Source organism: Kryptolebias marmoratus, linkage group LG2 (assembly GCF_001649575.2).
Source record: "Kryptolebias marmoratus isolate JLee-2015 linkage group LG2, ASM164957v2, whole genome shotgun sequence".
Classification (NCBI taxonomy): domain Eukaryota; kingdom Metazoa; phylum Chordata; class Actinopteri; order Cyprinodontiformes; family Rivulidae; genus Kryptolebias; species Kryptolebias marmoratus.
Window position 1 is genome coordinate 23,767,481 of NC_051431.1, and position 25,967 is coordinate 23,793,447.

At 41.0% G+C, this 25,967-nt stretch overlaps 1 protein-coding gene across 3 annotated transcripts in view; it reads right to left on the minus strand.

Moving 5' to 3' along the window:
* sik3 (SIK family kinase 3) overlaps positions 1 to 25,967 on the minus strand; it is a 52,472-nt gene that overhangs the window by 15,098 nt on the left and 11,407 nt on the right. The window contains exons 2-16 of one of the 3 annotated variants that reach the window (XM_017430641.2): positions 17,109 to 17,225; positions 16,505 to 16,568; positions 13,896 to 14,057; positions 13,650 to 13,774; positions 13,423 to 13,546; positions 12,582 to 12,700; positions 11,292 to 11,402; positions 11,039 to 11,173; positions 10,595 to 10,672; positions 10,009 to 10,118; positions 9,719 to 9,875; positions 9,480 to 9,629; positions 9,322 to 9,395; positions 8,282 to 8,416; positions 6,531 to 6,672 (exon numbers count right to left, since the gene is read on the minus strand). In XM_017430641.2, the coding sequence (XP_017286130.1) occupies positions 6,531 to 6,672; positions 8,282 to 8,416; positions 9,322 to 9,395; positions 9,480 to 9,629; positions 9,719 to 9,875; positions 10,009 to 10,118; positions 10,595 to 10,672; positions 11,039 to 11,173; positions 11,292 to 11,402; positions 12,582 to 12,700; positions 13,423 to 13,546; positions 13,650 to 13,774; positions 13,896 to 14,057; positions 16,505 to 16,568; positions 17,109 to 17,225 (1,803 nt within the window). Of the gene's footprint in view, positions 1 to 6,530; positions 6,673 to 8,281; positions 8,417 to 9,321; positions 9,396 to 9,479; positions 9,630 to 9,718; positions 9,876 to 10,008; positions 10,119 to 10,594; positions 10,676 to 11,038; positions 11,174 to 11,291; positions 11,403 to 12,581; positions 12,701 to 13,422; positions 13,547 to 13,649; positions 13,775 to 13,895; positions 14,058 to 16,504; positions 16,569 to 17,108; positions 17,226 to 25,967 lie in introns of all 3 variants that reach the window. The other 2 variants (XM_017430640.3, XM_017430643.2) reach the window with 2 other exon arrangements.

A 25,967-nucleotide genomic window follows, 5' to 3' on the forward strand; every position in this document is an offset into this window, starting at 1 on the left:
TCAAACTGTTTTTGTGTTACTATGTTCTTGTTTCTTGACATGTTCATGCCCACACAGAATGATCAACAAGAGATGGAAACAGATAGGATGCAACATTCAGAAATAAGTTTGAAGGGACAAAAAGCAGGGGAGGAGGTTGACATTGCCAAAACAACGATATGTTATGAGTGATTTAAATATTGTGTGTTATAATGTGAGGGGACTGGGTCACCCGATAAAGAGGAAGAAAATACTAACTCAATTAAAATCGCTTAAAAGTTCAATAGCCCTATTGCAAGAGACCCATCTTAATGACCTGGAACACAAGAAATTAAAAAGAGAATGGGTGGATCAAGTGTTTTTTGCCAGCTGTCCAAAAAGCAGAGGGAGGGGGGTGGCGATTTTGCTAAGCCGAACAACCTATTTTTCAGTGCAGAAGGAGGTGAAGGACGTGCAGGGGAGATATGTGATGGTAGTGGGATCAATAGAAGGAATGGTCATAACAATAATGAATATATATGCCCCAAATGAGAATGATCCAAACTTTTTTACAGAAGTTGCCTCTGTCTTAACAAAAGATTCAGAGGGTGTAATACTTTTAGCAGGGGACTTTAATTGTGTGCTGGACCCAAAACAAGATAAATTGCCGCCAGAACTGGGCCCGCTTCAAAAAAAAAACGAAAGCCCTGAAATATATACTAGAAGAGTTGGGACTGGTGGATTCGTGGAGGGCATGTAACCCACAGGGCAGGGATTTCACATTCTTCTCAAACGTACATGGTTCGTACTCAAGACTGGACATGATATTTATATCTAAACAAGATCTTCATAGGGTAGTACATAGTGGTATTGAACCTATAACTTTGTCAGACCATGGGCCAGTCAGAATAACATTAAGAATGAAAAAGGAAAAACATTTTAAATATTGGAGATTGAATGTCTCTATGTTGAATGATCCACAAGTCCAGGAGCAAATGAGGAAAACAATAGATGAATATTTCCGCTTGAATGATAATGGGGCAGTGTCCCAGGCGATACTATGGGATGGAGCGAAGGCTGTAATTAGGGGTAAATGTATAGAATTGGCAAGTAGATTAAAGAAACAACGGGCACAGAAAGTAAGTGACCTAGAAAAAGAAGTGAAAAGACTAGAACAAACGCATAAAAGGGACAGAAAAGAGGAGACATTGGAAAAACTTAGAAGAAGCAGGGAAGCACTGGACAAACTACTTACTTATAAGGCAGAAGGCGCTATGAGATATACAGGTCAAAAATACTATGAAGTGGGGAACCGAGCGAGCCGTTTGTTAGCTTTCCAACTGAGGAAAATACAGGCCAGCCGAGTGGTACCAACCATATGTCACCCAGGAAACGGAAAGGAAGTATCCCAACCGGATAAAATTGTAGAGGCGTTCAGAGAATTCTATAAGGAACTATATGACTCTGAAAGTCTACCCCAGAAAAGAGAGAAAACAGAGGACCTGTTCAAAACACTTAATTTACCTAAACTAACACAGGAAGAAGCAGATGATCTGAGTAAGCCAATTACGGAATCTGAGGTTGAGGGAGTAATTAAATTATTAAAAAGTAATAAAAGTCCAGGGACAGATGGTCTAAGTGGAGAGTTCTATAAAGTTTTCATAAAAGATCTTACTCCTAAATTATGTGCAATATACAACTACGCCCTGATGGAAAATGATCCTCCAAAAAGTTGGTCAGAAGCATTAATAACAGTAATACCTAAGGAAGGGAAAAACCCTAAAGAGTGCGCCTCTTACCGCCCCATAAGTCTTTTAGGGAACGATTTGAAAATCCTTGGCTCAATTTTAGCAAATAGGATGCAAAGGTACTTAAAGAAATTGATACAACCTGATCAAACTGGATTTATAACGAAACGACAAGGATCGAACAACATTAGACGAGCGTTAAATATTCAGTCAATTGCTAAGAGAGACAGCCAACCTTCAATGCTCCTGTCGTTAGATGCAGAGAAAGCATTTGATAGGGTGGATTGGGATTATTTAAATTACACATTGAAGAAGATGGGATTTAACAATACTTTCATAAGATGGATTGCAACTCTTAACCAAAACCCTATCTCAAGGGTCCGGGTAAACGGCTACTGCTCTGAATTTTTCAACATAAAAAGGGGGGTGAGACAGGGAAGTCCGGTCTCACCTATTCTCTTCGCTATAAACATTGAGCCATTAGCTGAATTGATTAGAATGAACAAATGCATAGAGGGAGTCATGGATAAGGGAGGTATAGAACATAAGATTTCTTTATTCGCAGATGACATCCTCTTGTACATTAAAAACCCATCAAGTACAATACCCCCCCTCTTGAAATGTCTACACACATTTGGGCACATCTCAGGTTATAAGGTCAACGAAACTAAATCGGAAGCAATGATGATGTCAGGACACTGGCCAGGGCATTTGGAGAAAAAAATAAAATTTAAATGGCCAAAAGCGGGCCTTAAATATCTGGGAGTCAACCTGACCGATAAATTTTTCCAACTGTATAAAACTAATTACAACAAACTTATTTCTCAAATCAAAGCAGATTTGGATAGGTGGCAGATTCTCCCGCTATCTTTAGTTGGCAGGGTAGAAACGATTAGGATGAATGTGCTACCACGGCTTCTTTTCTTCTTCAGCTCCCTTCCGGTCATGGTCCCCAACACCACCTTCAAACTAATGGACAGACTTATATCGAGATTCATCTGGCAAAACAAACGGCCAAGAGTGAGACTTAAAGTTATGTGTTCTTCAAAGAATGTGGGAGGCCTAGCTCTCCCACATCTTGAAAGTTATTTTTGGGCAGCACAACTAAAGGCACTTGTTGCATGGATCAGGCTGGATTTGGATACAAAATGGGTCCAGTTGGAACAAGATTCAATAGCAGGGAATATCTCCATAAGAGATTTGCCTTTTTTAAGCAAAAATCAATAGCGAAAATTTAAGATCCAAAATGAGTGGGTGGTGTTTACACTGAGAATGTGGGATATAGTTCGGAAGAGGTTGAAGCTACCACTCTCCTCTTCACGAGCGGCTAGAATAAATGGCATAGTTGACTTTAAACCTAACAAATTGGATGGGGGTTTCCGTGGGTGGGCAGACAAAGGTTTAATAACAATAAACCAACTATTTACAGGAAAAACATTAAAATCCTTCTCGCAACTTCAAAATGAATACGACATCGCTAGCACGGATCATTTCAGGTTCCTCCAGATTAGACATTACCTTCAAAAACACAAAGAAATAGACAAATTAAAAGAGAGACCATCAGATTTTGAACAATACTGGATTGATGTAATGGAGAACCAAAAGGATCTTCAAAAGGTTGTCTCAGCGCTATATCAGAGATTACGAATGGACCAAGACGAGACGACTCTAGATGTCAAGAATAAATGGGAACTGGAACTAAACGTTGTGATAGAGGACATGGAGTGGGAAGAGACTTGGGATAAATGGCACAAATGTTTGAGTAGTCCAAACTGGAGAGAGTTTAGCTGGAAAATAAGAATGAGATTTTTTAGAACGCCAGTAACGATAGCCAGTTATGACAGTAAGGCCAGCGACCTTTGCTGGCAAAAGTGCGGACAGATAGGAGATTTCTCCCACATATTTTGGGAATGCCCAAAGGTGAAAGGTTATTGGGAGATGGTAAAAAAGGAAATAGGAAAAATATTACACCTGAATCTGAACATGGAAATTTATAGAGTGGTTCTAGAGGATGTTACCTTTCTAACAGAAGATACTAATACAAAATATATGTTGAGAGCCCTGGTGTTGATAGCTCATAAAGTGATCACTGTGAACTGGCTGAAACCACATTCGCCAACCTTGGAACAATGGGTCCAGAGACTGAGGACTGTCAACCTGATGGAAGACTTAACAGCAACCTTGAGGCTGCGGAAAGACATTTATGATAAAAGATGGACCTCTGTAAATTTGTCAGGTTTGACTATTTCTTTATTTTTGGTCTGATACTGTCTGGAAGATCTGTGTTAGAAGTTATTTTTGTATTTCTGTACTTATGTTGCAATGTAAAGGTATGTTACACAATTGTGGGCTATGTCAGAGAATTGTTCAAATAAAAGTTCAAAAAAAAAGAGAAAGTAATGCGCTTAAAACCAAAAGTCTAAATTTTCAAAGCACTAAATAATACATTTCATTTCGAACGATCTAATTAATACTGTAAAAATTGAATATCCGTGGTAATAATTAGAGGATGCAACCCCTTGAGATGCATCTTCAGATGCACTGAATCGTGATCTGAAAAAGTGAATCACAGGGTTAGCCAACATTCAGAGCTATAATTACCACCATCCAGCTCACAAAACCACCTAAAAGATCCTGCAACATCTGAGGCTGCTGCTTGTCTCTCACGAATAAAATCAGAAAATGATTTTATTCGTGAAAAAACTGAAGTCAGTTTGTTTAAATTACAAAAAAATAATCAAAGCGAAATATGGGAAAATATCCTACTCTCACAAGAGCAGGACAAATCTACCGACTCCTCTCGGGTTTGCTGATAGGTTTGAGACAGAGGACAGAACATTATAGTCTCTGTTCAAGGCTGTCTGAGTTTTTTTTCTTCAGCATATGTAGGAGCAGGAGTCTCTGTTTGTGTTACGGAGTTTGAAAACGTTCAGTGAGGAGACAGAAAGGAAAAGCTGAGGGCGAAGAACAGAACAGGACCGAGATCTTAAACCAGCGTCTCGCCACGCCGCGGCGAGAATGCAAACGGGGTTTCCAAAATGGCTGAAAACATTCTTGCACGAGTCACACGGCTGTGCATCCATGTTGCTCGGATTTTAAACACGTTCAAAACCAAATCTTCTCTCAAAATAGTTAATAGTTGTTGCAGGCATCTCAAACCCTTCTCTTTTTAGTTTCCATAATCCATTTTTTTTTCTCATTTCGTACAGAAAAGTTTGTATTTGTAACATGACACTGCATGTAACGCACTTGCAAAATAAAATGTGCATTGAAGCGTTTGTGAAAAAAAAAAAACCCTCCCATGATCGCTCAGCCGAGGTGCAGAACTTCCTTTCAGCTTCACAGGACGTTTCCCCCTCAGCTTTACTCGTGACACCTGTGTTAGTGTTTGACAGGTGGGCTTCCCCCAGTCAAAGTCCCCGCCTGACACTGTCCCCCCGGAGCGGGTCACACTGGCACAGGCTGAGCCCTTGACACCACTCGGGGCTCGCCTCCCAGCCTCACCAGGTAAGCAGAAAAAGTGATGAGAGGATTCACCCACCACCACGCTAACTAACAGCCTCCGTTTTGTTTTATTTTCTCCAAACTCCTGCAATCGCACACGCCACAGACTCTCAGTGCAGGTGTGTTGAAGCAGATGCTGCTCGCAGAGAAAGCACAACCTATCTTTGTTTGTGTTTTGGGGCAAACAAATTAAGTATTTTAGGAGCTAAACATCCGATTTTTAGGACCGTGTTTTTAAATTTCTTTTGAAACAATATCCGGGCCTTTTTTTTTTTTTTTTTTTTTAGAAAACCTCCACAGCTACAGAACTGAATGTCCAGGTTTAAAAACCATGCTGCTGAAAAATTAAGAAACTGGTCCAGATCTGTTTCCCTTCATTTCTTAAGTGTACATCCTGCGCTACGAAAACTTGGCGCAAGTTGTGTAAACAACGAAAGCGCTATGGACAACGTTGGCCCTGTGTTGTTGCTGTTTTTAAACTTATGGGGATTCTCCTGAGACTTCAGGAAGAGAGGCGCAGTGGAAGAAATGCTCTGGAAGCAGCGATTGTTGCGCAGAGTTGGACAGCTGTTATCTGCCGGAGATTTCAGGCTTTTTAGCGCCTTCAGCTGGGGGACAGACGGCATAAACGTTGCAGGGTAAGCTAACGCTGTTGTTTATATTCCTACCTTCGCTCTTTATGCTTGCATCTGGTCACACCCACGACCAATGAGCGAACAGGAGCTAAACCTGCGCCACCCACGAAGCAGGGCCGACCTGGCTGGCCCTACTCCGAAGCAGGGACCAAAAAAACAGGGACCGGCCTCGAAAAAATGCCGGAGGAAATGCGAGCAACTCAAGTGGAGTAGAGTGGAGCCGGGACCTTTAGAGCCCGTGTAAAAGGGGCATAACTGAAAAGCTGCCTGTTTACTCGCAAAACTAAATCGCCAACTAGTCTCCAACAATCACAGCCAAGTGAGACTTTAACACCTGAAGGAACGTTTGTCACGTCGTTGGAATTAATCATTGACAGAAACAATCCACCGAGCGTTTTATTCTGTCCTAAAGATGGATGCAAAACATGCACATTTCTTTATAAAAATCAATGTTCCCGATAGCTCATTTAGTCTCTTTAAGTGACTAAAAGAACTAAAAATATTCAGGCTTTAAATCAGACAGACCTCAACATCTAATTCTGAACATGACCAATACTTAATATGTAATGCCATTTTTAAGAAGCTGTATTTGTTGATGACTGTGATAAATTTAGCTGAAGAAGTTTTTTTTTTTTTTACCACTATACACCTCCCGACGCACTCCTCATTAAATCAAGTGACGCACCTGTTTGAGTTGCTTAATGAGGCTGCTGTTCTCCAGATGAGCCTTGAAGGCCTGGATGGTGGCAGCGCCGTCAGAGAAGCGTCTGACAGGAGAGAAGCGCTCCATGGGAAGGTGGAGGGTGTTGCAGTCCTTATAGCTGGATCTGAAAGGATGGGGGCACGGGAGGCAAACGCAAACAAGTGTGCACACAAATACACACACACACACACAGTGACAGAACATGACAAAACACACAGCCAGTCGCAGACACACAGATGAGAGACACAAACAAATGAGTGAACTTTTCAAACCTGCACAAAAAGTTCAAGTATTCAGTAAATAATCGGGAATGACTTCCAAAGTCATGCGACAGATACATAAAAAAAAGAAACTGCTTCATCCTGCAAATCATGGCTGAGTTTTCTGCAACATAAAATGTAAACAAAAGCTCTTCTGGGGGTAACAGTGTCTTTGAACCTAAGATTTGACTCCTGAAGGATTATGTAAATAATAATCCATGGACAGAGAAGTTAGCAGATCAAATTAGTAAAAGGCAAACCTATAACTGCTAAACCTTTAGATTTTAAGACCATATCTGACTGACCCGAGTAATGCATCAAAACCACAAACAGGAAGTAAACCTCAGCTTGAACTACACTTCCAGACTGCCTGATTTATTCCATCACAAACTTCGACCAAAAAAAAAAAAGTACATGAATCTCAGAATACGTTTCTTATTTGACAGAAAACACACCAAGGTGGTCATTTAGCTGTGATGTACTGCAGATCCTTAATTTTTACAGATATGATGTAGCTACAATTATATTTTTATGTTGTATTTAAAAAAAAAAAAAAAAAATCTATGTAAGGGTTATTTTTATTTCATCAATATAATTATTGCGATTAGATTTCAATTTTTAAGGACCGAATGATACTTTTGTTTCAGTAAGGAGTTTAATGATCAATGTGTTTTAAAATCTAAATTATTTCAACAGATAGTTCAGATCCTTTGAAGTGAAGTACTATGGAAAGTTTATGAACACTTATTATCTTACCTGTTGTAGATAGCTCTTTAAATGACCCCAGTTTGGAGAAATTGAGTTGAATTTTGACCAGATTGATGAGTGGTTATTTGCAAGTGCTGATAGCCGCAACAGCATCTAGCTGTAGCACTTCCACTGTAGGCTGGAGTAACTGCTGCAGGAACATCATAGTATTCTTGCCCAAGTAACTGTGCACTGCAAAATTAGCTTAGAGGTTTATAAAATAGCGTTCTCGTAAATCACTATAAAATTCTGGAGACTGGAGTTATTTTAGAATCCACTTAGGTCCTGGCACTGCTAGAACTGGCCAATAGCTCATCAATCCAGTCAGAATTAAGCAATTTCTCCAAACAGAGGTCGTTTGAAGAAGTATCTACAACAGGTAAGATATTACCAGTTTATAACCTTTCCACAAAACCCCATTTCAAAAAAGTCTAAACTATCCCTTTAGGTTATAATGTAGTTTTATTAATATGTATCAGATTTATATTTTTCCTGTGCTACAGATTGTATTTTTGTAATCAACACTGACAAGAACATCGCACCACTTTGGAAGGTGCACAACCTTCAACCGATGCTTCATCAGCAATGTGTGTGTGTGTGTGTGTGTGTGTGTGTGTGTGTGTGTGTGTGTGTGTATAAGAGAGTGACAAAGTCAGACTTGATGTGTCCTTATTTAACAAGTGAGTGTGAGTGTGTACACAGCTTGGAGTGGGAGTGTCCCCTCACCGGGTGTGTATGTCAGGGGCCCAGACGCCCCTCTGGCGGGGGCCCTGGGGCCGCTGTGACTCAGTCGAAGGCTCGCCATGCGATGTGCTTGTGAGCACGTGCGTCGTGTGCCGCTTGGAGCGGTTCGCCAGGTACCTGGGCCGCAGGAAGGGGGGGGGAGGACGGGGTGAGGGTGGGAGACAGGAAGCAGCGCTGGTCAGCTCTCTGTCTTCATTGGCTAATGGAGCTGAGGGGCGGGGGGAAGGCCCACCCCCTTCCCACCTCTGCCAATAGGTGCCATCATTCATATCATATTAGCCAATCAGAAAACATCAAATAAAGTGACGCCACAGATGGATGTTATAGCTTATGGGACTCCCACAACCACCCAGCTTCCAGTTTAAGGATTGGGTCAGTTGCTATTTTTGGAGTCACAGGTTTGGCAAGCTTCAGAGTTAGCAAAGCTGTGTGAGAAAGAGTGAAAAAAGTCCACAGAGTAATTTGGCACTTGCTGAAATGAGAGAGATAAAGCAGCTCGGGGGTCAGAGAGTTCGAGAGAACTGATGGCAGAATCAGCTCGGAATGGCGGCAGAAGGCACTTGCGCGATGGAGAAAGGAAAAAAGATGGGATAAGCACCACAGCACAGTGGCCACCTCCCGAGGGGGAAAAAAAAAAGCAGAGCAGCCTAGAGGCACTCACTCCCAGCAACCCAGGACACCGGCGAAGCCTAGAGAACATGCTGTCTGAAGAGGAGCACCTGAAAAGCCCAAAGCTGGACTTTTGTCACATCATCTTCTATAATTCAACAGTTTTTTTCTTTTTTTGAGTATATATGTGTATACATCTTACATGATGCTGACAGAAGCCTGTTTTTCTTTTTTGAGTCACATAAAATAAACATCTTACTCAGCTACTGTGAAATCTGTTCACTAAATCCCTACAAGAACTGCTACAGTAACCCTGATCTGTTGTCAAAGGCTGTGGGATTTCAACCATTTCCTGTTCAGACAGCACCTCTATAATGAATACCCAACCACCACAAACCATCACCATGGGTTACCTCTGCACTGCCTCCTGGTCCGGCTCGCCGTCCGAACCCTCCTCATCCACCGGAGCGACAGCGGGGATCGGATGCTGAGAGAGGCAGAGAGTTCGCCCGTCATGGTTTGTTCAGCACACGGGCAGAAAATACACAAGCAAAGAAATCCAGACCCTCACCGGGCTGGCGACGAGTGGCGAGGGCCCCCGAGGCCTCTTCAGGAGCTGAGCGTGGAGCTGAATGTTGGCCCCGCCGTCGGAAGCTCTTCGACCCAAGGGGCCCATGCCGTTTAGGAGCTGCAGTGTTGGTGGCTGCAGCAGCGATTGCTCCTGCAGCATCAGCAGCCACAAAAAGTCCGGTTACAATAAAAATTTAAAGAAATAAATTCAAGAGGCCAATCCGACCCAGCTGACTGTACCTTGTACTCCAGCTGCTGTGTTGGCTGCAGGCTCTGTGTGGGCATGAGGGTGTGCATTTGGCCCATAGTGGGGGCAAGCTGAGGGAAGGGGTTCTGGGGGATTACCCCACGGGGGAAACCTGGTGGAAGATTCTGTAGTTCCTCCTGCATCTCTGTCCTGTGGTGCAAGCAGACAATGTCTGGTTTTAGTCATTTCTGCCTTAAAACCGAAACTCTGCCATCTGCCACAGTCAAAGCTTCATAGAAACATAGTGTAAATGATGTTGTTTGATACATCGTGTATGCGTTACCTTTGGTCTGGTACCCCCACGGTGTGCCGCCTCATGGAAAGGTAGCGAGCCATAGCCTCAGGAGACGGCTCCTCGCCTTCATCACTGTCCAGGGCCATGTTGCCATCAGGCTTAACAACAAATACACACACAGTGGTCACTAGAAGCGCCTCTTCAACCAGTGCAATAAAATGCCTACGTTTCAATGTGTTGGGGTTTAAATATGTTATTTTAGGGTCTTCCATTTAAATCCCTGCTGCAATGCAGTAATCTGACACATTCCTGTGTTTTAGTGTCTGAGTCAGAGCGTCAGTGTGTTATGTCTGAGGGTGCACGCATGTGCGATTGGTTGAGACTGATAACAGCCTGGGAAAAATTTTTTTAAAAAGGAGTTCAGACACAAACAGTACAGAGTAGTGATAAAGTCAAACGCAGGATAGGGAAGGAATGAACTATTTTTCTGGTCTAAATTTTCCAATTAAAATTGAGTTTTGTGTTGCAGTCATGGTTCAGAACTATAAATGTATGAGTCTTGAGTTTTTCTAGCTTGTTGTATACCTTTATTACCCCAGTTAAGACAACAAAACAGACTCCTTAGCCGACTCACCTCAACAATTTGGTTCTCTGGGTTGATGAGCTGGACGTGGGGAACGGTCATGCTAACAGGATTACCTTGTGGGTCTGTCTGCTGGACATGGACACACACACGCACGCAGGTTACGTGAGGATTGCACAACTTTGATTGCAATCCTCTTAGAGCAGCAGGATTGACTGATGTGGGTTAAAACCTCGACTCTTTTCACTTGACAGATATGACGACTGAAAGTCCTGCAAAACTCTTCCTACTTCAAACGAGATGTTTAGAGAAAAAGCTAGTTTTTATTTAAGAAACTCCCAAAATAAACATTTACGTATAAATACACCAAACTATGCAGAAAATAAACGTACACTGTATGCTATAGTTTTTAAGCAGTAATCAGCTCATACTGTATCATGTTTATAGGTATTAAAATACAACATCAGAACACATTTAGGCCACAGTATGGATTACCTGTACGGCGTTGAGAGGATAGCTGATAGAGCGCGGTGTGGGCGGGGCAACGCGCAGTGTCTTATGTTTCTTGAGGCGTTCAGCCAGCAAACTGTAGATGGCGCTGTAGTGATCATATGCATCTGTTTGCAAAGACTGAAGAGGGGGGAGGGGAAATAAAGGGGACGGGAGGGGACGGGGGACTTTTAATTTGCGAGCTGGTGACATTCGACACAAGGCTGAGAAGTGAAATGCGTCGCCATCTGCGTCCAACCTGAAGCGTGCGCTCCCGATCCAAGCCCATCTCCGACATGGCCATCAGCACCTGCTCGTTGATGAGTTCGATCTCTCTCTCAGTCTTCACCTGCTCACACTCTGCGATCAACTGGAAGGAAAGGCGGAGAGGATGAAACTCAAGCTATGGGAGCAGTTTGGCTATTAGACAAAAAAGACAAAATGGCTATTAGTTATATAGTGAGAATGTTAGCTAAAAGGGTCACTTCCTGGCACGTTTTTTTGGTTTACGTCACAATTTTTTATTTGGTACTTTTAAAAACACAAACAATACATGTATTCAGCTCAATTGGGAATACAGTGCTATGACTTTTGGTAGCAGTACATTGTACAACAATAACAAAACTTGAAAAAAACTCCAAACAAACAAGTTTCCACAAACACAACAATGGGATTTAGGGTGAAACGAGTGAGAAACCCAGCCCTCTTTACAACTCTACTAGAAACGTCATTCAAAGTTTAGACAGCTTCTAAGAACTGGCATCTGATGGTTCTTCTACAATGACAGTTTAGGATTTTTACCAAAGACCGTTCAAATTAAGTGTGATGTCACACAATCTAATCTGTGACCTGCCTAAAACTTCGTTAGCATTTTTGTTGACTTTCACCCAGTGTCTTTTTATGCTATTTAACTTCCTCTTTTCTCTCAATTCTCACCAGATTAAGCATCCAAACTCTTACTGACTTCCAAAGTGTCTGAGCTCAGAATCTTCTCCTCAAAACTACAAATGAAGGGTCTTTCTATTTGTCTTAAATCCTACTTATAACGCTGCAGAAACATAGAAGATGGCCCGTAATGGCCAGACGCTTCTGCCACGCACAGTTCAGGAACGTTTTCAGTGCGACTCTTATTAAGAGCGCTGTCAGGGAGTGACAGAGAAAGGTGTGCGGTTACCATAGTGACCTTAATGAGCCACTGGCAGGAGTTTTAACATTCCTTCTGATCTTGGTTCGCTCTACACTTCTACGTTTTTCCATCTTAAATTATGACAAAAGTGAATCCCAAATTATTACTGGGCTTTAGAGAAGAAAGTTGACGAATGTTGGAATTTTGGGGTGTAGCTGCAACGGCATTCACTAAATTTCTTCAGAAAGTTTCTGGTTCATAAGAAAGACTGGATTTTTTTTTAACTGAATCAAATGAAATTTATTGGTATCATAAAGCACCCAAGTGATTTAAAAAAAAAAACACTTAATGCACAGCTCATGCAGAAGACAATAATCAAAGATTAAGTGTAAAGTTTTGTTGGGGATTTAGAGAAGGTCTCACCCTATCAAATTCTGGGTCAGGGTCTCCTTGCCTCATCCACTTGTTCTTACAGATCTGCTCCATTGTCAACCGTCTGCTGGGCTCCAGAACTAACATGTGTCTAATTAGATACTCACAGTCTGCAAAAACACAAACACGCCGAGTCAGTCGAATAAAAAAAATAAAAAAAAGACAAAATCTCAAACCAAAACACGCCTGATTTTGCATTTAGTGAAGAGCAATTTTAAAAAAAATGACTAAGCTTCATCCAATCAAGGTTTTGCTAACATTTTTAAAACTACCAATAAATAGATATCAAAGCAACGTCATCATCAGGAAATGGGAAATGGAAATTTTAGGTTTATTTGCACTTTTATGAATCTGAGTTACTTCACATTGCAAACAAACTGTTAAACATTATGCATAAATAACAGCTTTTTAGGCACTTTACAAATGCTTTAACGTTTTGTTATACTAAAAATAAACTTGTATTTGTTAAACTATTCTTGGAATTTGTCGATATTAAATAAACTTGGGATAATCCACCATATGATGAAGACAATTTTTGTCTTATGAGATGATCACATCATAAGACAAACTCAGGAAAAATAAAAATGTATGAGAAAAGCAATAATAAAAGGAAATAAACTGAATTTGGGAAAAAAAATGAATTCATAGGGTGATTGATATTTTAAAAAGTAATCTAGTGCTCTTTTTTTAGCAGGGCTTCAAAGGCAGCAGCTAAAGGCTCATTACCACTAAAATAGATTTTAATCTTGCGCTGTTTATTGTTAATTACAAGAAAATTCATTTTGTCTTTTCTGTATTAGTTCAGCCCATGGATGGGAACAAAAGGTCCTACCTGTGGACATGAAGAAAGGGATGCGGAACTTTCCACTGAGGACACGCGCTCGCAAATTTTGTAGAGTGCTGCCGTCAAAAGGTAAAGCACCGCACACCAGTACATATAACACCACGCCTAAGCTCTGTAGGAAAGAAAACAGGTTAAAAAGACATGCTGTGAGCACATGGGTCCTATGAATTAACTTATATATGTGTTACAAAATGATTTTGCCTCGCTCCACTCACCCATATATCTACTTTGGGTCCGTCGTACTCTTTGCCTTCAAAAAGTTCAGGAGCAGCATATGGAGGGCTCCCACACCACGTCTTCAGGAGCTGACCCCGAGAAAATATGTTGCTGAAGCCAAAATCTGACAGCAGAAAAACAAGTCGCATCACTGCCGTTGCACGTATTTAAAAGAGGAAAAAACAAAACAAAAACAGAGAAACCAACACCAACTCGCCAGGTCAGACCTATAAACGTGAACACACCTGCAATTTTAATGTTCAGGTTGTGGTCCAGTAACAGATTTTCAGCTTTCAAGTCTCTGTGGACGATATTGCGACAGTGACAGAAGTGGACCGCCGCCACAATCTGCTTGAACTTCTTCCTGGCGTCCTTCTCCGCCATGCGGCCGTGAGCCACCAGGTGGTCTGTGAACACAATTCAGAAATCCAAAATGCTCAGTGCATCTGCTACAGACAAAGATAAACAAATAGTCCTTTTTTTAAATTATTTCACAAGTTGTAAATATCAGGATGACGTAAAGATAAATTCTCTAGTTCTTACTAGAGAATTTAAAATGAGAACAAAACACCAAATAAATCAAGTCGAAATGCACAAGTCCACTTCACTGCTTTGAATGAGCTGAGAGAGTTGGTAGGAATTAGACGCCACTGATCAAACAGAGCTCTTCGATTCGAAGTGTGAGCACCACGAGAAAAGCAGTAATTTAAGCTCAGTTTAAGTTCACTGCAGTTCAGTTTGAAGACAACTGAACAAGTTTGTTGTGTTTGAGAAAGTTTTCAGGAGAAAGCTTCTTATGGCGGCACAGCTTAGGTTTGAAGAGCTGCTTCTACGCAAAATGCAAGACTTGGGACCACATTAGAAACGTTCGGTCATAATGAGCAGCACCACTTTCATTGTGACCAATCAGCATTCAAACGCAGACACCTCATACCAGCATGGTGGTGGAGGGTTGATAATTTGGGACTGTTTTGCAGCTACATGACCTGAGCACCTTGCAGTCATTGAGTCGACCATGAACTCGTCTGTAGACTAAAGTATTCTAGAGCAGAGGTCCCCAACCCCCGGGCTGTGGACCGGTACCGGTCCATGGTTCATTTGGTACCGGGCCGCACAGAAAGAATAATTATCTTACAGTATTTCCGTTTTTTTAATTTTTTTTCGGAGTCTGAACGACATTTATTTTGAAAACTGACCAGATTCGTTCCACTCCATCCATCTATGACTCCCTCTTGATGCGTGTCAGAACGCTTATCTTGATCACGTGATGCGTTACCGCTAAAAACAAGCCCATAAGCAGCAAAATGAGTAGAAAACAAACGTCTCTGGAAGCCTTGGATGGGGCTGTCTGGTTACTGAGAAACAGACACAGGGCTCCCACTGATTCAGCGTTATGGTGAGTTGTATTCTTTGTGCACTTTATATTTGTGGTGTCTCTTATTTTAAAGGACATGTTTAAACACAGAGAACATCAGGAGGAGAGGCTGTTATTCATGTTGATAACGCAACAAAGCTGCGAGGACACGTTGGATTTACATATATTATGTTTTAAAAAATACCCCCATTTTCATCCCGGTCGTATCGTTTTATTTTGTTGTATTTATCTGCGACACCTTTAAGGGCCGGTCCATGAAAACACGGTCTGATAATGAACCGGTCCGTGGAGCTAAAAAGGTTGGGGACCGCTGTTCTAGAGTCAAATGTGAAACCGTCTGTCTGACAGCTAAAGTTTTGGGTCATGCAGCAGGCCAACGATCCCAAACACAGCAGCTAATCTACAACACAACAGCTGAAGAAGAAAAGCGTTAAAGAGCTACAATGTTCCAGTCAGTCCAGACCTCAACCTGACTGAAACGCTGTAGGGAGACAGGAAAGCAAGAGCTCAAAATCTCCTGAAGAGGGTACTTGTGTAAACTGTGGAATTTTTCAACAACCTCATTTCTGAGAAATATAGTTTACTTCTGACCAGAAGAATGAGCTAAAAAACTAGTCTGAGTGAGGATAAAATTTTGTAGCAATTTGTGTGGTTTTATAAACCTTTACCCTGCTGCCAGTTTCACATCACGCTTATTTAAATGCAAGTCTGCAGTCACTTGCAAGCGTCATGATAATTCTGTATGAATAACCATTAATTGCCAAATTGACAGCCATAAAAAGCTTTACGGAATAGTGTTTGTATGAGCCAATACAAAACGAGTTAGAGTGGAGCTAATTAAAGCAGAAAAAAAACCCCATTTTGGTCTTGACTGAATTGAGTGGAAGTTAGCATGTGAAACCTATCAGAATTAAACTCCACTTCTTTAAAACGAATAAAAACAGCTGTTACAACAGATATAGTTTTAATTGTTCATAATCTTTCCACGGGACCACACTCCAAAACATCTGAAACGGTAAATTTAAGGAAAACAAAACCTCAGACAAAAACAACTTTGTTCAGAAATAAACAGAAAGGATAAAAGGCTTGTATGTGAAATAAGTTGTTCCTGTTGAAAGGTGACTACAAACTACTGCAGTCTGCAGTACGCTTGTTTTTTTTCTCCTGATATCCTGTTTCTGCACTTCAACTTAATTTCTGACAAGAGTAAATTAGATATGCTCTAATAGATAAGTATATTATTCCTAAATAAAACACACAGCTTTTTTATTTTTACAAAAGAAAGCAGACTCAATTAAAGTACAGACAAAAACAGACATTTGAGTCTTTTTTTTCAATCTATTTTGCATTTTTTAAGTGTGGGCAGCTTTGTGACTTTAGTCTATTGTCCAAACTTGATAAGGAACCAAAAAAAAAAAAAGCCTTCAAAGGGAGAGGCAATGACAGAAACAATTAAGCTGAAGCGTCGGGAACTCTTACCGAATATCTCTCCACCGCTAGCGAACTCTGTTACCAGATAGATCATCTTCTCCGTCTCCATCACCTAAAGACATAAACAAAGGAGAACAGAAATCGAGACAGGCCAACATCCAGTGATGGGGCGGTTCACCAGTTACACAACAGTATGAGTAAGCACCGTTTGGCATATCAACAAGAAGGATTTAAATAGAACAAAAACAGTCATGGACTTCTGGGTAGTCTTCAGTCTGTGTTTAAAGACTTCCATATGGAATTTAATGGCAAAAAGACAGGAGTGTTTACACTTCTGAGGGTTGCTACAGGCACGATGCTTTGATACGAACAGTTGTACAAAACCTGAGGACGTTTGGGTAAAAGATAAATACCCCATGAGAGCATGTTCAGGTTTTTTTTTGCACATTATAAAGAAAATCAGCAGCACTAAACAACCCTCACGGTGCATTTTACACAACGATCTTCAACATCTTTATCAAACTGAACTAAAACCAAAGTATCATCAGATTCCAGTGAGCCAACATTTCTGTCGGTTCCCCTCCTGGGTCGCGGCTCTCGGGAGGAAGATGTGAGCAGAGGAGAATCGTTGTCTCTGTGGGTGAGCGCGTACCTGGTAGAGGCGGATGATGTGGGGGTGCTTCAGCAGCTTCATGATCTGCACCTCTCTGAAGATCTTTTTCAGGTTCTCGTCGTCCAGCTGGGTCTTATCCACTATTTTTATCGCCACCTGAGACAAGAAAAGGGATGGAAGGACGAAGGACGGGAGGAAAAGGAGAGGTGCGAGGAGGTGAAGTGGATGAAGGGCGAGAACATAAGAGGAAGAAACGGAAAGAAGAAGCGAGGACAGTGAGCGAGTTATAAACACTTAAGGGCCTAGCATTTCTTAAAGGAATGTATATCACCCGCCGCCTTTAGTGTTAGACTTAAACTAAGGTCCTGTTTACACAAGAAGGACCTCTTAAAACATTAGTGTTATTTCAATGTTTATTGAGGCGAATCAAAAAGAAAAAAAGTGTTTTCATGGATATGACTGTTCTCAATGAATCTGCTGTAGTTTCCATGCCAGGCAGGATTGCCAGATAGGAAATGACGAACTATTGTATTGTAACTTTAAAATGATTGTACTTTGACCCAAACTATCATATGTGCTGAGTGAGGTGCGCTTTCTCAGAGGGGCAAGGTTGTAAGATTAGTTGTGTGTTGTGATTGGCGAACATGTGCCCAGAAAAGGAGGGAGACACTAAAACTATACTATAAGAACAGCAATGATTGCATATCTGGCAGCACTGATGCCAGCTTTCAACGAGGCGCGCATGCAGTCTGCAGCATGTAAACAGTTCCATCCAAAATGGTGAATACAAGAACGTTTGTTTGGACTTATAGTGAGGTGGGGTTGCTGCTACATGTTGAAAAGGGTGAAGAGCACGAACAACACTCTGCTGTCCGCCATTATTACTGTTGTTAATCTGCTCCTAAATTTGCCGAATAGCTACTGACTGCAGCTGTCTGCGGTGCGCATGTGCGATTTCACACGTCGCGGCTTTCTTTGAAATGCAAGTGGGAGGAAAATCTCTACCGAGGCCTGGGTTCAACATGTTTCAGTGTCAGAGAATCCGATCGCTGTTGTTGCGTAAACGAACGTCTGAACTGGAACAGAAATGTTACAGTTTTACTGAAAACCTGCTTTGTGTCGACGGCCCCAAAGACTGCTATGTCTCAAAATGACTTAAAGCTGTAGCGATTTTTATTTACCTTGAAAAAGGAAAACATCCACAATCTCCTGCAAAGCTGCGAGATGTCAGCTTCGATTGTGCATTGAGGATGACTCAACTACTACCATATCAAATTTTAGCTGAATATCTGTACAACTGACTGAATTATAGCTTTCTTTGTGTTGGCTAATGTTGATTAGTTGCAGCAACCATCCTCAATTGGATGTTTGTTCAGTAGTTCATGAGATATTTTGCTAACCTTAGGCAAAAGTTTGCATAATGGGTAACACTTGGGAGTCTGTGTTGTGAATGACTCTCAGCTACAACCACAACCAATATTAGCACGATATCTGTAAAATTGACAGTTATAGCCATTTGTGTGTTTTCTAAGCTCAGTTGGCGGTGGCGGTCATCTAGAATTGGGTTACTGTCTGCCTTTGTCTTTCTTTCAGGACAATAACAAGGACGAATGAACACTCAGTGTTTTTACCGGCCCTTCTGAGTTCAAAGAAAATATTCACATTTCCAGCAGATGGCCAAATCAGTCAACGAATCCCCCGCTGTCTGCGCATTACTGCTGTCATAAAACAATCTGAAAAGAATAGCGCGCCAAAAAGTAAATAAATAAATGAACAGTAAATGAGGTGAGGTGGGGTAGTGTGAGTCACTGCACTCACAAAAGTGAGTAAGAAACACAATTATCCGACACAAGAATAGATACTGGCACTTCAGGAGATGATTAGCCCAACTGCGTGTTGTTAAACACATTGTTTTCTCTGTATTTCAGCCTTTCTAGGATACCCAGCCTTTGCCGTGACCTCTGACGGCGAACACAACTGTTGCGCAACGCCTGCGCTCTGGATAATGGCTCCAGCAGGGTGGACTGTGATAGTGTGTGACAGGAGCTTTGCTCTGCCACTTAGGAATACGTGGACAACTTTAATGACTTAATCAAGCAGAGCTAACAGGGAACCCCCAAAACACAGCTTCTGCCAAAAAAACAGACGAGCGAGGGCAGGAAAAATGAAGCACAATGCACCATTTACTTCCCCACACACAGACTTCATCTCGCCCTTCCAATTCTGGGAAGTGCCAACGCTTGAGCCCTCCCTTTCCTGAGAAAAGACATGAAGAAGATGAAGCCATCCGAGGACCGTCAGGGCCAACTTCCTCTCGGAGACAGGAAGGGGAAGCGAGGAAGAGTGCATAGGGGGCTCCTGAGAGAGCCCAGAACAGAAACAGTGACATTACCACAGTTCATTGTGCGAGTTTCCCCCTCGATGGTATTGTACGAATTGTTAAAAACATGTGCCCCAGTGGACAGTACGTGTTCCGGGCATACAGCCTTCCTCGAACAGCGATGTTAGGTCGCCATGATTTGTTTTGATTGTTTGATGAACAATGTTATTCCTGTGGCTGAGCTGTTGTGTTACCCATCTGAGTGTGGCTGACCCACAGAACAGGAAGCTCCTCTAAGATATGAACTACTTCATAAAACACTTGTTCATCTAAACCAGTGGTCTCCAATCCTGGTCCTGGAGGGCCACTATCCTGCAGGTTTTAGTTGTTTCCCTGCTCTTCAGCAGGTCTTCAAGTTCCGCAGAAGCCTGTTAATCACTCAGTCATTCAGATCAGGTGTGTCACAGCAGATAAACACTTAAAACATGAAGACTAGTGGCCCTCCAGGACCAGGATTAGACACCACTGATCTAAACCATTGCACAAGTCAGCAGAATGTTTACAAATGTAAATCTAAAATGACTTTTAGTCTGTGTTGTTACATAAGAAGCAACAAAATGCCTTTACTTGTTGAACTTGGCTGCCCAGAACTTTAAAACATCATTATGATACTGCATCATATCAAGTACTTCCTTCTCTGCCTGCAGCAAGTATGGGAACCACAAGATTCTTAAGATTTTTTTATTTATTTTATTTTGGCAGATGCTTTATTTAAAGTTGCTAAAAAAAAGATGTGAAATGTGATAAATGTTGCAGCGAACACGCCGAGGTGGCGGCAGTGTAGTTTAACAACTCTTTCATTCAAAGACAATCAACTCAAAATGTCTGTAAAATTGGAGGAACTGATGTGCCATGAGCAAATACGAAAGACAGACGTGTTAAATACATTCTCTGCGCGCAACTCACCACTAAAGAATGTGCTGTATGTTTTGGATATTAAAATTAGAGCTTTTTCGACAAAATCGAAACTGACCACACACTCCATTGATGACTTACAGTCTTTATAATACGGCAGCTGTAAAACGTCTGAAGCAATGAGCCAACATGTCTGCAGTATAGAAGTATCTTACATTAAATGAGAGCAGTTCAGGAGCTACTTGCAACGTTTACCATTTGAATATTTCTCGTGGAGGTAGTGATAGAGCTACATTCCATACCACAAATTTAATAAGATATTGAAATCGAAATACTTAGCCGAGTTCACCCAGCTAACTCCTAAAGCTAACATGGCTAAATGCTTCAGAGGAAACTCTAAAGAGAAGAAACAAGTTAAAGAAGGACAGCAATAAGGCATATAGGATGGGCATAAAGGATGACAAAATGGGTGACTGGATTTATTGCGCTGGATGTCCAACCAGAGAAAATAACACTAAACTACATAACCAACAGAGCGCCACCCAAACTGTATACTGCATTTTCCGGACTATAAGACGCACTTAAAAGCCTTTAATTTTCTCAAAAAACGACAGTTCACCTTATAATCCGGAGTGCCTTATATATGTAAGAAGTAATGTTTTAGTACGACTTTGGTAAACTACAAAGCCGCACCGCTTGCAGCATTAAGGCTCAGTTATAGTCGCGCAGGGCTCCATGCACGGCGCCCAGACCTGAGCGAGCGGTGGAGGCGTTTATACCTGACGCTTACGTCGGTGCAGTATCCTTCCGTGAGTTTTGAACCGTTTGATTATCTTTGTGATCTCTCACAGAGGGATCATATAAATGCTGATACAGGCCAACCAAAGTCATCTATTCTGAATGGAGCACGGCGAGTTACAAAATTTACAAAAATTAAGAAGTGCAGATGATGCACCTTATAGTCTGGTGCCCTTTATATATGACAAAACTTCGAAAATGGACCATTCATTGACAGTGCGTGTTATAATCCAGCGCGCCCTATAGTGCGGAAAATACGATAAATGTTTGCCATAATCTGACCATTCATACTAAATTTTTTTGGTTGATGATTTAAAAAAAAAAATAAAACTACCTGAGGAACAACATGAACACAGGTTTTCTTTACCATAATATAGAACTACAGAGGCTTCAAGCACACGATGGTATAGACTGTAAGAATTTTAATATACTTATGGTTAGAGACAGACCAATTAATAAGCTCAAACTGACCACTTTCTCACAAAAAACAAAACCACAAACAAAACACGACAATCTGTTGTTCCTGTAAGTACGTAATAAATTACCAAGTAGGAAATAGAAGCAGCTGCTACAACCAGCTTACTGCCGCCCACAATTTTGTGTTTTTTTTTTTTAGCGAGAATGCTTTTCTACATTATTTTTAAGCGTACAAGTTCTTCTAAGGGTTGTTAAATATACAGATATTTACATACATTGCATAAAAATACTTTTTTTTTTACCCTCACTGTCTGACATTAAACCAGACTAAAACTTTGTTTTAGGTCAGTTAGGATCCTCAGAATTATTTATATTTTCTAAATGCCTGAATAATGCGTGTCTTTTTTTTAAAAAAACATTTCTTTTATTACAATCTTCAAAGTCACAAGTTTACATATATTTTTTTTCATTGGTCATCGTCCTTTTGGAAGACCCATCTGCACCCAGGCTCTAACGTCCTGGCTCATGTCTTGAGATGTTGCTTCAATATTTTCACATAAATGTTTTTTCCTCATGATACCAACTATTTTGTAAAGTGCACCAGTCCTTCCTGCAGCAAAACACCCCCACAACATGATGCTGCCTCCCCCGTACTTCACAGTAGGGATGGTACAAACTTTCCCCCTCACTTTTCTCCAAATGTTCCAACAGTTCAATTTTAGTTTCATCAGACCACAGGACATGTCTCCAAAAAAATTAAGGTCTTTGTCCCTGTGCTCATTTTCAAACTGCAATCAGACTGTTTTTATGTTGCTTTTCAGAGTAATGGCTTCTTCCTCTCTGAGTGGACTTTCAGCCCATGTTGGCCAAGAACACATTTCACTGTGAATAATGACTCTGACCAGCTTAAGCAGCATCTTCACAGGATCTTTAGCTTTTGTTTTGGAGTTGATACACACATTTCACACCAAAACAAAGTAAACTAGCAAACAGAACATGTCTCCTTTCTGAGCGGTATGACATCGGGACACTTCCCTGGTGTTTATATTGTGTCTAATTGTTTGAACAGATGAACACGGCACCTTCAGGCTTCTGGAAATTGTACCCACGGATGAACCAGAGGAGTGGAGGTTGACAATTCTTCTCCTGATATCTTAGCTGATTTCTTTTGATTTCCCCATGATGCCACATAAATACGAAGTGTGTTTGAGGTGTGCCTTGAAATTAATCCACAGGTGTGCCTCTAATTAAGTCAAGTGTCGTCAACGAATCTTAACAAAAGCTTCCAAAGCCATGACACCATCATCATCATCATGTGGGATCGATTCAAAATTGTTGGAAGGCAGAGTAATCTCGGTGTATGTAAACCTGTGACTTTTAAAAATTCTCTCTCGTTGTTCAGATATTTAACAGATGGATATAATTTTGGGAATTGAAACAAACCTAAAAAAGGAAAGCTTTAGTCTGGTTTAGAATCAGAGAGCGAGAACAAGATGGGTGTGTCTTATCTGTGTTTATACAGCGTATGTAAACATCGTCCGATACTTGATCCTTAACGAGTCAAACCGGCATTGGGCACAAAAACTCAGATATTTTTTGCAAATTTTAATATAAGTGGAGGGCCATTAACATACCTTAGTGGGCCACTAAAACACTGTGTGCAGGAAACATGGAGCGTGGAAAGAAAGAGATGAATGATTGCTGACATATTATAAAACTAAAAAAGGTTTTATTTAAAAAAATACAAAGTGTCTAAAAGGTTTATTAAACAACTAGAATCCTTGCCAACTGAATTTCCTTCTGGGATCAATAAAGTATCTATCTATCCACCCATCTATGCTCGGCTGCGTATACATGCATTTGTGTGGTGATGTGTATCCACGAGATATTTTCGGTTCCGTGGATCTATTCTTGAAAGTGGCACTCGTCCAGTTTTGCTGATGTAACCGAGCCTCTCAGCATCTTCTGGAGGGTAACAACGGGACATCTGGATCAAACTAACACTCCCACACTCAGACAGACATCCTCACGTACACAATGTGCTGCTTCTCGGAGCTGCGAGGGATTTGTGAAAAAATGGAGAAAACCGGGGCTACAATTCCAACTGTGCAGATGCTTTGTGGACATAAAAAGATTTGCGACGGGGAGGCCATGACAGCCAGGACTCGAAGGAAGAGTCGAAGCTGATAGGGACAGAATGAGCTAGGTTCGACTTATTAGACGCTCAACCTCTCTTTCTCCTCCCAAAGACTTTAGATGACTGTTATTATGCCTGACAATCCTTTATTATCATTGCTTTAATGTGGTGGTATCAAATAACAACCTTACTGCTAACCAACATAAGCCTGAAGTAGTTAGACTACTGGGGATGGGAACTGGGTGAACTGGTAAGCCTTAGACCACAAATGATATAGTCACAGGTAGTCAATATCTTTTCAGACCCTGGTCTACATGACAAGCATTGAAAATAGTTTGTTTTACAGCCAAACAAAGAAAACCTGATTGTCTTTGCACATTGTTATTTATTTACTTATTGACCAGCCATTCAACTTTTGTTTTCTTTACAGATTGATGTTAAAGAAGCACAAGGATGTAATGTAAGTTAGTTGCCGCCACAACCGTTTAGTTATAGTTAAAAATATAGAGCCAGGCCCGTTTTCAACAAAGACAAGAGTTTGGATTCGCTTTGGGCTCTAAAATGTTCTGAGGTAGAAAGGAGTTCATTGAGAGTCATTTGATATGCAAACATGCCCGGGTTCGCATCAACTGCCCGCATCAGGAGCAGAAAGAAGCTGAACAAGTTAAAAGTCTAAACTGCTGTTAAACATGTTTCACCACATTAAATCTGAACAGGAAGGAAAGCTTGTTCAAACACAAAAGACTCACTCCAGTACAGCAGAACTAGCACAGAAGGTAGATTTTTATTTAACGTTGCACAATTGTGTGTTGTTTTTTTTTTGTTGCTGTTTTTTTATGTAAAAAGCTACCGCTGGGCTTGACAAAAAAATACCAATGGTAAAAGTCGAGGTACTTTCAGGTATTTAGTCACGGATAAATATAATAGTACAGGCATTTTGAAATGGGATCCTGCGAAAACCTGATGAACAATTTAAAACATACCTGCTCTAGATAGCTCTCTGAACTGCCTAAGCGTTGAGAAATACAGTTCAAGTCTGACAGGACTGATGGGTTAGTGGCTAGTCCAAACACAACCAAGACCAAAATGGACTTTCTTCTGTCTTCAAAATGTCAAAGTGGTTCATGCAAAGCTCAATTTTTAAAACTATGTATCACCAACAATCTTGCTTCACACGGTTATTTACATGGAACCCTGTGTTTTAAGGGGTTTATATAAAAGTATTCACTTGAATCTAGATGATATTTTTAAGATTGGAGTCGTTTTAAGATGGCAGTAGTTCCCTTTGGCCTTGGTTGCGCTCGGACTAGCCGTTAACTTGTCAGTTCGATTTGAATTCAACTTTTTCCTCCAAGCTGAGCTATCTACAACACGTAATATATTAATTGTTCACAATATTTCCATAGAAACTCACATCAAAATGTCTGGTTTAAGACTCATACTGCTCTGACCTGTTCACCTAAAAATTGGCAAGGCTTGGAGTTGCTTTTTATTTCAATAAATATGACATTTTTCCACTCCAGTACTCTGTAAGAAACTCTTTCAGCATTGCAAAGAAAATGCATTTTTAACACTTTGTCTATTGCAAAAAAAAAAGAAAACATCATCATTTTCAAGTCACAAACAAACTTCACTGGATTAAAACAAGCTTCAGAGGATTTCCAAGTTCACCTACAATATAGAGGCCAGTAGGACTAGGATTACCGGGAGTTTGTCTGCAGCTTAGATGCGATGTTAATGACATCAGCAGCACCTTCACGTCCTCCTGCGTGTACACGGTAAACAAACGGTAAAGTCTGGCTGAGATAGACACCGCTGTATCAACACACCAAAAGATATTGATCTCAAGATGTGCACTGTAACAAATTTGTCCCGAAATATTTGATTTCTTCCGTCTGCCATTACACATCAGATAAAGACAGGTCGCTTAAGAAACTGTTTACATGGCAAAGTTGTTTTTTCCAAAGTTGTGCAACACTTTATAGCTCCTGTAAATATTAGCGGTTTGTCTTCTGACAGATGATATCAGTTAAATCAACAGTAGGAAGCTGTGAACTACACATCAGTGTGCTTAAACTCCTACCCTGTGAGTATTCTGCTTATTTGACCAAATCTTGTTACTTTTTGAAACTGACAATTCCAACATTCACACTTGCCATCTGCTACTCTGGGTTTTTGTGACACGTTGCATTTGCACAATCAAATCCAACACTCCAAACAATACCCCGGAGAAAGTGTCTTGAAATGTGTAACATCATCCCGATATTTAGGTGATTTTCATTCTCGTCGCCTCTTTCTGAGATGACCGTGT